Source organism: Trachemys scripta, chromosome 13 (assembly GCF_013100865.1).
Source record: "Trachemys scripta elegans isolate TJP31775 chromosome 13, CAS_Tse_1.0, whole genome shotgun sequence".
NCBI classification, from domain to species: Eukaryota; Metazoa; Chordata; order Testudines; family Emydidae; genus Trachemys; species Trachemys scripta.
Genome location: NC_048310.1, coordinates 1898378 through 1908242, shown reverse-complemented (window position 1 = coordinate 1908242; position 9865 = coordinate 1898378). Strand labels below are relative to the sequence as shown.

The 9865-nt window shown below is 54.1% G+C and overlaps 1 protein-coding gene across 2 annotated transcripts; it reads right to left on the bottom strand.

Annotated features, from left to right (window-relative positions):
- Positions 1-1199: 1199 nt before the first annotated feature.
- IST1 (IST1 factor associated with ESCRT-III) lies at positions 1200-9267 on the bottom strand. Of its 2 annotated transcripts, none has more exons than XM_034788450.1 (8): positions 9056-9267; positions 8498-8585; positions 7621-7704; positions 7098-7208; positions 6579-6755; positions 5466-5558; positions 4217-4265; positions 1200-2453 (listed from the first exon to the last, which is right to left on the bottom strand). In XM_034788450.1, exons 1-8 carry the CDS (start codon positions 9250-9252, stop codon positions 2254-2256), a joined length of 999 nt encoding a protein of 332 aa, XP_034644341.1. In that variant the 5' UTR covers positions 9253-9267; the 3' UTR covers positions 1200-2253. The 2 variants fall into 2 exon arrangements, with proteins under 2 accessions (XP_034644341.1, XP_034644342.1); XM_034788451.1 differs by having other exon boundaries at positions 4217-4223.
- Positions 9268-9865: the final 598 nt, after the last annotated feature.

Here is a 9865-nt window from a genome sequence, read left to right as displayed (position 1 = left end):
TTCCCCCCCCACACTTTCACTGTGTTAGGGCAGGGGCCAAGGGGTTTGCAGTGTGGGAGGGGGCTCTAGGCTGAGCCTGGGGCTGAGGGGTTGGGGTGCAGGACATGGTGAGGCATGCAAGTGCTGGGAGGGTGTTTGGGTGAAGGATGGGGCTCCAGGCTTGGGCAGAGTGTTGGGAGTGCAGGAGGGCATGCAGGGTGTTGGCTCAGAGGGGGATCAGGGCTGGGGCATGGGGTTAGGGCTGGGGTGCAGGGGGGGTTTAAGGTACTGGCTCTGGAGCAGGGGATCAGGACTGGGGTGCAGGAGGTGGTTTGGAGTGCTGGCTCCAGGAGGGGGCTCAGGGCTAGGACAGGGGCTTAGGGTGCAGGAGGGGGTATGGGGTGCTGGGTACGGCCTCTCACGGGGCAGCACTTACCTTGGTTGGCTCCCAGCTGGCAGCGCAGTGAGGCTAAAGCAGGCTCCACACCTGCCCAGCCCCACACTGCTCCTAGAAGGGGCCAATACAGCCCCTGGGGGGGAAGGGAGGCTCCGCATGCTGCTCAACAACCCTGCATCTCCCATTGGCCACAGCTCCCTCTTCCCAGCCAATGGGAGCAGTGGTTGCAGGCAGGAGCATGCAGGAGACAACCCCCCAGAAGCATGGGCCTGGGGCACTGCCAGAGATGGCAATCGACTGGGAGAGTCTCTAGGATTGACCGGTCAATCGAGCGGGTGGTGACCACTGCCCTAGAGTAAATGGTAACGATTTCATACGACTGAGGCTCTTTTGGGTGATGCTGATCGCTAATTTGGCTCCTGCACCACGGTGGTCTGAGTGTCACTGCTCTAACTAGTTTGATATATTTGCAAATGGGTTACAATATGCCAGGGTAGCCTGTGATAACCCAGGAAGTCAGTTCCAGTGCCATGTTCTTATGTTTTGCTGAAAGCGTCAACTACAGTAAGGCAGGAGCAAGAGGGGCTAACCACAACATGCCCATAAATGACAAGCCAGCCTGTTGCTGGCTGGCCCCGCAGGCCCCTCTGCAGAGCTGGGGTTACGACCAGGAGCAACGACTGACTCAGTTAATCACTTTCTGAGAGAGCCACCACTTCAGCGCCACACGGATGCCCTTTCCCCAGGTGAGTGGGCCGTGGTGAGTGGCTTCACTCACTGCCCCCCAGCCCCTGACGACACGCAGCCTTTCGGACACAGCCGCTTATGGTCCTGGACTTTATTAGGAACTAATCTACAAGATACAAACGAATCAAAAACCATTAAAGAAAATCTGTTTGAAAATGTTATGTACAGGTACATTACACAGAAGAGAGCAACAGTCGTCTTCTAAAGGCCTTTCCAGTGAGCAAGAGCAGAACTGGCTAGTGACGGGGTAGATGGAGAATGATGGAGCTCTGCCTACTGATCTCTGGTCTGGCCACAAGCATCTTCAGCTGCGCTGAGTCCAGTGGCACCAATAACGCTGCTGCCAAGCGCCCAACTAGAACCCTGCTCTTTAGCCGCTGCTCTGCCAGTGTGCACTCCCAACAGATGCAGGCTGAAGACGAACAGGAGAGAGACTGTACGGCACTGCCCTCTTGTGAAAAGGAAACAGACCCTCCCACCCAAATAAAGCAGTAAAGGCCACGAAGGACTCCCTGAGAATCCAGTGGGACTAAACCAGACCATCAGCTTCCTAGATAAACTCTGCAACTGGATCCACGGCGGAGCCAGGAGAATTGGGCAAGTATAAGGTGCAGCAAAACCTCTAGGAAGACCTACTTCTACTTGCCATAATATTCCCCATCTCAGCCTGAGCAGCAGGCTCAGTGACCCTTTCAAAAGGGATTTCCATCACCCTCAGCACTCTGTGCCCTGTGTGTGAGGTGGGCACCCTCTGGTGACTCTCCACCTGGACCCACACTTGTCATTCTTCATCCTCCCTCCCTCTCCATCCCTGTGGGAGACACTGCAAGAGCCATGGAGAGAACCAGGAGTCAAACCCAGAAGGCAGAACAAAGCTTTCTTGTGGAACTACTGACTGACAGAGCTGTTCCCTGCTCCAGTCTTACCGGATCCCCCACAGTTCCCCTCCTGGAGCAGCAAATACCAGGACAGCAGCAGCATTTGGTATAAGTACAGTAGGAAGAGAGGTCAAGAGAAAGAGCATTCATTTTAGGTTAATACAAGAAACTGATTTCTAGGGGAGTCTGTTTCACAGAGAAGCAGCATGGTCCCAGCTCCCAGACCACACACTGGTTACAGCTGAGTCAGTCTTAGGTTTTCTTCTTTAGCTCTTCAAATCTCCGAGAAAGATCATCAAAATCAATATCTTCAGATGCAGAGGTGTTGGCTCCAGCAGATGCCGCTGGCAATGTATCGGGCACAGATGGCAATTCAGGCAGCACAAAGTTATCATAAATATCTGGAGCGCCAGTTCCTGGCTTTGTAGAGGCTTCTGGCTTAGGCCCAGGACCTGTTTATGATGAGAAACCCAGAATTACAAGCTATGGACAAGTGCTCCTATCCTGGCTCCCCACTCCAGGAAAAGCTAAGGCCAAGCAAACCAGGACACCTATCAGAAAGGCTGCAGAACTCCTACATTTTTAAAAGAGAGCACGCTTAGCACTGAGACTCCTGGCACCAGAAAGCTACCGCAGTGCAGCACAGCATCTGGCACTCAGCTGAACCACACAGCTCCAGCTGCATTCAGATACCCTGGGGAACCCCAACAGGTCTCAGGTGAGAATGATCCCATAGATCATAGAAGACACTTGAAGGAAGCTGCATTCTATGGCAGAACACGCCTGGTCATGGGTGGGTCAGTCTCTAGCCAACAGCTGACATATTAGGAGGTAGAACTCCCTGCTACAAGGCGCTAGCGTAGTTAGTTCTGCAGGTCAAACTGCCCTGAACAATACAGATAAGTCCTGGCATTGGCCACTGTCGGCAGACAAGATACTAAGCTGGATGAACCTTTGGTCTGACCCAGTATGGCCGTTCTTACGCAAGTCCCAGGCCAATGAGTTTCTGAATTCCGGAAGCCCATCCCTTCTGCCAGCCCAAGGAGACAAACGTCACATTCTCCAAAGTGCGCTTCATGTCAACCTAGTTAACTCTCGAATGCCAAGTGAGCAGGGGCATAGGAGCCCAACCCCAGAGCTCCTGTGGGCCCAACCCACACATCAGCATTCACCACCAACTATCTGGACTATCCTCCTCAGCACAGAAAGCTCCACCACACTGTTGGAAGCAGCAGGCTGGAACAGACAAGGGACCCATTTAATCTGGAATCCCATCTCTGCCTATGGTCAATGCCCCTGCTGAGTGTCCAGACACCACTCTGATGGAGGGTGCTTCAGAAATGCACATCGCATCGAATTGTTCATTGGTGGGGAACTGCTGATGAGCTTTTACTCTGAAGCATGTGGGTAGCTCAGTGGCCTTTACAGAATGTGGATCTGTGGTCAGCAGCAAAGCTTTATCACTGCTGCTCATCTTCTGACAGAAGCCAGGATCAGTGCTGGTGTTCTCAAACATCCCCTTCTCTCCTACAGCTCCTTGTGCCATTTCCTCTCTCTTCTGCAGCAGAATATGGTTAATTATGTCATTTACAAAGTATTTCCTGGTATCGGTTTAAAAACTGTTGCCTTTTAATTTCACTCTGTGCCCCCTTGTTCTTACGGATTCAGAAGGGAGACTGATCTAGTCTGACCTCCCATGCAGCACAGGCCAGAGAGATGATTCCTAGAGCACAGCGTTCAGAACAACCGCCTCTCAATTTAAAAACGGTCAGTGATGGAGAGCCCATCAGAGCCCTTGGCCAAGTTTTCCAATGGTTAATTACTCTCACCACTAAAAATGTTCGCCTTACTTCCAGGCGTAGAGAAGAGGCCAGAGGCGCACAGGGCCCTCTCCTGTATCAGTGACTACATTATCTATATCTACCCCACTCCTTTCCTTTTACAGCTCTCATCACCTTACTCCTCTCTGCTGGGAACTGAACAGTCTTAGGGTTTTGATCCCCGCCGGGGAAGCCGCTGGCCCTTTCGGCCACCCGACTCTGAATCATCCCCATGTGTTAGCGCTTCCAGTCTGGACTCACAGCCCGCTCCATTTCTGGGAGAATGTTTCCAACCAGACACATAGCTTCTCTCAGGAGGGAACATTCTCTTAGTGATGCCAGGAACCCATGCCCCGGGCTGTCATTGGCCCCCAGTGCCTCCCTGGCGTACTCACCAGCCACCTGTGCAGAAGACACATCCTTGTCAGTACTAAGGTCATCAACCTGAAATAGACAGATGGTCACTACACACCCAGACCTGACTCCAAGCAAGCAATGCGTGGGGCTGTCCTCCAGGTGTACCTCACCGCACCACCTGGAAACAGGCAGCTCCCCTCTGCGCTGCTCGGATGGGAAGCAGACACGTGAGCCCCAGTGCCAGCACAGACATGCCCCATACATTTCTCTTCCCTTCCTGAGACAAGGGGCATGTTCTCCAGCCCAAATGACAAAGCAGCTGTCCTCGGGGGACACTGGAACTGGATAACCAGGATTTATCCAAATGCAGAATTGAAATATTTATCATCAGGAGGGGAAAGAGAAGACAAGCCCCGAACTGTTCCTCTTCGCTCACAAGGCAGGGGTAAGAAGCTAAGCCGCATGCAGCAAGGAAATTCTGGAGTTCCACATGGAGGGATGAAATCATCCCTCCTTTGTTCCCACCTGATGTGGGGCCAAGGTCTGGCCAGGAGCATGGAAAGAACCCACTCTAGATAATGTCCCATCCAACCAAACCAACAGAACTTGGACACAAAGCTCCAAGCAGCAGCTATTGCATTTCTATGACAAGGGGCACTGGGCCAGCATGCTCAGGGACCGAGCCACACGCCCACCTCCACCCCACTCAGTACAGTCCAGGGAAAGATACATGGATGCTAGCCACAGGACAGAAGAAAAGCCATGATGGGGCCACTGTAGCCACACACACCTTTATGCTCAGAAAGGCCAAGCTGAAATCTCCCTCCCTGTCCCCTCAACAACTCGGTGAGGGGTAAGGAAGTGTTTGTTCTGTATAAACCATATAAGCTGGCGTCAGCCAAAATTCTCATTTAAGGTTAAATATTAAATTGATCCAAGAGGGATAAGTCAAACACCAACGGTGGCTGCAGATGCAGACCCTTCACAGTCTGCCTGTTAAATACATGGCAGCTCAGGAGAGTCTGCTACAGTTTCATCATCACCAAGGCCATGAAGTGTAACTCAGTGCTTAGAGGCCAGCTCTCCGCCCCAGCCTGCCCAGAGGGGCTGAGTTGGGAACCCTGCACGTGTCGCAGAGTTTGCAATGCAAGCAGCACCAGCCGCTCAGAAACGAGCAGAGTTTGGGAGGAAGAAGTGTTCAATGAAAGTTTGCCTTCCCTCTGGCTTCTGTTCTGCCCTCTTCTCAGGACTCTTGCTGCTGCTTATAAAGAAGGCTCAGGCACTTACAGACTCATACGTTGGGGGAGCTGCTGGGATCGGAGGTGGATGGATGTTGGTAAAAGGCTGGTAAGTCCCCACAGGTACGCCATTGAAGATCTCCTGTAAGCAGGGAGAGGAAAGTCAGCAGAGCCAAGGGTGGAACCGGTGGGACAGTGCAGCAGCTTTGGGTTTCACTGTATCATCAGCGATCATCATCATGTCTGGAAACACACTGAAGAAAACATCTCAAATACGCCTCAGACACTGACACTGCAGTGGCAAGCCCAACCTCGGCACACCAGTAATGGTTTTATTCACCAGATCAAATGCCATGGGGAATCCAGTGCCTCCAGGTGCTAAAACCTGAACATTACACCTGCCAGTGCACGCAGCTATCCGGCCAAGAGAGGAAAGAATGCCACGGCCCCAGATCCTGAAGCATTCCACCCACATGCAGGGGCCATAGCATGATGCAGGACTCTCTCCGGGAACCTGGGCAGAGACCCTTCCAGGCCTGTACTGAATGGCCAGAGGTTTACTGCCCCAAGCCCGGACACTGCCCAGGCCCAGGCTATCCGGGCAGAACACACACAGGCGCCAGTGGAGCATTTGCTGGGAACCTGATCCTGCGGCTGAGTGGCTGGACTGCCTCCCAACTCGCCTGCCCTGTGGAGAGCCCATCAGGCCCCACAGTCAGAGGCAGAACCTTCCCCCAGATGTCTTTCCACTTGTACCGGCTTCCCCTGAAGACCTCTGGTCCTTTCCCCCTCCCCTCACTGGCTTGCAAAGAGTTCCTGCAGGGTCTTCTCTGTGCTCACCACCTAACCGAACTTACCTGAGTTCTTCACCCCATCTGGGCTTAGGGCTTCAAGCAGCTGCTGCACAGTGAGAGCATGCCCCAGTCAGAGACGGGAGAACCCTCTCTTCCCGCAGGATTCTCACTCTCTTAAGACAGAGGAAGGTTGCTGGAACTTATGGAAGGGGCAGTGGGCAACATCAGCCACACTGGCAATGTCTTCAGTCCCAGGCAGTGCCTCTCCCGCAAACATCCTTCAAACCCGCCAGCTAGCAGGCTGCCCCCGCTACTTACGCCTCCCCTTTAGTCAGTGTGTAGGCTCCCGGGCGGCCAGACACACTCACCGGTCCCTTCAGAGGTGGATAAGGCGATGGCATGGGCATAGGCATTGGCACTACTCCATCAGGACCAACCAGCGGGGCCGTGAACCCACCGCCCCCTCCTCCACGTCCACCTTTCTTCATGTCATCTATGAACCCGACGTCGATCAGATCCGTCTCAACACCAGTCGGGGCTTCAGCCTGAGGGGGGAGAAAGGGCTTGTGTCGCTAACCCAGAGAGCCAGTGGCTGCCGCTGCAGTGTCAAGGAGACCCCCCCCTCACTAGGGGTGGCACTCGTGCCTGCTACAGCAGCGTATGGGAAGGGGAGAACAAGAGGCAGGGTTCCTGGCTACTCCAACGCCCGCGAGAGGCGTGTATACGGAGCAGGTGAGAGGACAGAGCTCACGGCTACCTCAAAGCCCAGGATGGGGGCTGCTGCAAAGCGCATGGCAGTGCCGGAGGAATGAGGGAGATGGTTTGGCTGTCAGAAGAGTGGCAGGGGAAGATGCCAGCTCAGAGGTCTCCAGCTCTACCCCACTCACCATCACCACCGAGTCAGGCTCATAGGGCACGTTGTAGTTCTTCGCAATCTCAATCAGGTACCTCTCCACCAGGATTTTGGGGGGAGCCTCCACACTCAGCTTGTGCATCAGCTGGAACACAGGGACAGAGCCATCAGCCAGCATGGCAGCGGCCAGGAGCTGGCATCCCTGGGCCGGCACACAGCTGTTGGGCAGCTAGGTGCAAGGGCTCCAGAGTGAGGCTGCCCCCTAGGACAGGGCTGCTGGAGAAGACTGCTCACTGGTCTTGCTCCTCCAGCTGCAGCCAGCTGGACAGGAAGTGCCGGCTCTGCTGCGTACTTCATGCCTCTGCACGTCTGCGCCCCAGACCTGCCCCAAGCAACATCTCAGTAAGGGGGGCTGCTTGCGCTATCTCAGCTCTGAGCACTGCCCAATGTGACACGCACCCTGGGAACAACCCAGGCGATGTCTCCCCGAAGCAGCGTGTCTGTATGTGACATTCAGCCCCCACCCTGTCCCTTAGCCTTCTCTGCTAGGCCATTACCCTGTCATTGACTGTCCCGATCTGGTTTGTCCTGCATAGCTTGCCATACTCCTTGCTGTACTTTGCACACAGTTGGTCAGCAACCTGCAGCGGAAAAGAAATTCTGGAGAATTTGAGCAGAACAACATAGTTTCATAGAGTTTAGTACCAGCTCATCATCTGACTTCCTGCTTATTACAGGCCATGACATTTCCCCAGGTACCCCTATATTGAGCCCAGTGACTCTAGTCACACTAAGCCATTTCAGCTTTCAGGAGACTAAGATCTTGTGTGTCACAGAAAACAGAAGAGACTGAGGTGCACCAATGCCAGAGGCCTCTGCAGGGCAGAGAATTGATTAGATCTGATATATCCAGATGATTCCAGCAGGTGATCCGCACCCCATACTGCACAGGAAGGCAAAAGCCCCCAAAGGTCCCTGCCAATTGAAAATGGGAGAAGATTCCTTCCCAACCCCAAGTCTGGTGATCAGTTGGCCCTGAGCAGGTGAACAAGAAACACCATCCAAGGAAAGATTCTCTGCACGACCTCGGCGGACTCCCAGGCTGTCCTCTCCCCAGCTGCGGCCAACCCCCAATGCATCAAAAGAAGGTAAAACAACCAGAATACATACAAAGTTTCCTCCCCACAATTCCACACACACCTCAACTCCTGTCCATGGTGGCTTTCGCACTGATTCGCTCTCATTCCCATGCCCTGGGTGCCCCAATCAGTCACCCTACTCTGACCCCAAGGGTGCAGTCCTCCCCACAGAGATTCACCCATCTCTTGTTCCACACAGCCCAGGCTGGGAATATAAACCTCGGCCGCAGTCAACAGTCCCCAACGGCCGGGGAGACTGCCCCCCAACCAGCACTGCAGACACAGCTGTACTCACAATTTTCAGCTCGGCCACTTCAGACTGTAGTCGTGGGGCAGCCCAGATTAGTGTGGAGACTGCTTCCGCCAGGCCAGTGTCCAGATCCCTACAGAGACACGAATCCGTAGCTTACCCACCAGCTCTGCTGCTTGTGTGTGCAGCTCCAGAGCTGCCAGGCCTGAGAGTAGCGGACAGTCTGCCTGAGCCAGGGCAGATCTTTAGGGGTGTGTCTACACTGACAGCTGGTTTAACTGTGGTGTAGACATGCAGGCTCAGGCTGGAGCTTGGGCTCTGGGGTCCTGCGGGGGGGTCCCAGAGCCCTGGCTCCCCCCAGGCCTGCACACCTACACTGCAATTAAACAGCCCCTTAGCCCGAACCAGCTGGCATGGACCAGCCACGGGGTCTAAGCGCAGTGTAGACAGATCCTCAGAGGGCTCAGCAGCCTGACAACCCCAGCCCCCCTCCAAACTATGGGAAGCCCATGCCAAACTCTTACTCTAGATAACTCCTCCCCAGATCCCAGCAGGTTCTTCGCCCCCACTCCCCCACAGGTCATTTTGTATTCAAGGTCTTACTTCATAGACTGAATCAAGCCGAAGCGAGCTAAGAGCAGGTCACAGTACAGCTCCAGGATCTCCATGGCCTCCACTAAGTAGTCTTCTCGGATGATGTGCTCCACACGGATCCGTGCTCGTTCATCTTTCCCTGATGCCAGGTAATCTGCAATCTCCTTCCTTGCCTTCTGGGCTAGCTCAGCTACAGGACAAGGCATGAGCGCTGGTTACCCAGTGGCCAAGAGCTGCCCTGCTACCACCAGCATTGGAACTCATCTTATTCACTAGCTCCTTCCTCTCCTCTGGCGATGGCTTTGTGGAGCCCTCTCCCATCCTCACCAAGGCCTCCCTACTCTGTCACACTCAAGAGCACCAGTTCATTTGGACAGGGACCAGGGATTCCAGGCTTTGGGTGCTGTGGGCAATAATAAAAATGGGGGCACTGAGCATCCTTCTGCCCGAATGTCTAGGGAGGAAGAGCATGGTCACCCTGAGATTCCACCTCAGGGCACAGAAGCTGCCCCCTGCACTGCAAGCCCCAGGCTGGGAGTTAAAGGCCATTGTGCCAAGGGAGGAATGATCACTCACATAGCCCTTGAGCTTGCTTCAAAAGTACCAGCCCCTGCATCTTGTCAGCTCAAGGTCCTGTCTTACTGGTCACATGCCGGAGAGAACTAGTGGGGAGACCTTAGGACAATCTGCACCTTCTAGATCTCATCGCTAACAGGGAGTTTCGCAAGGGAGATCTCCAGGTGAAGGAGGAGCAATACAGCACCCTTTTGGGGTAAGTGACTGTCTGTAGTGTGTGTTTGTTTGTGTTTGAGGGTTACT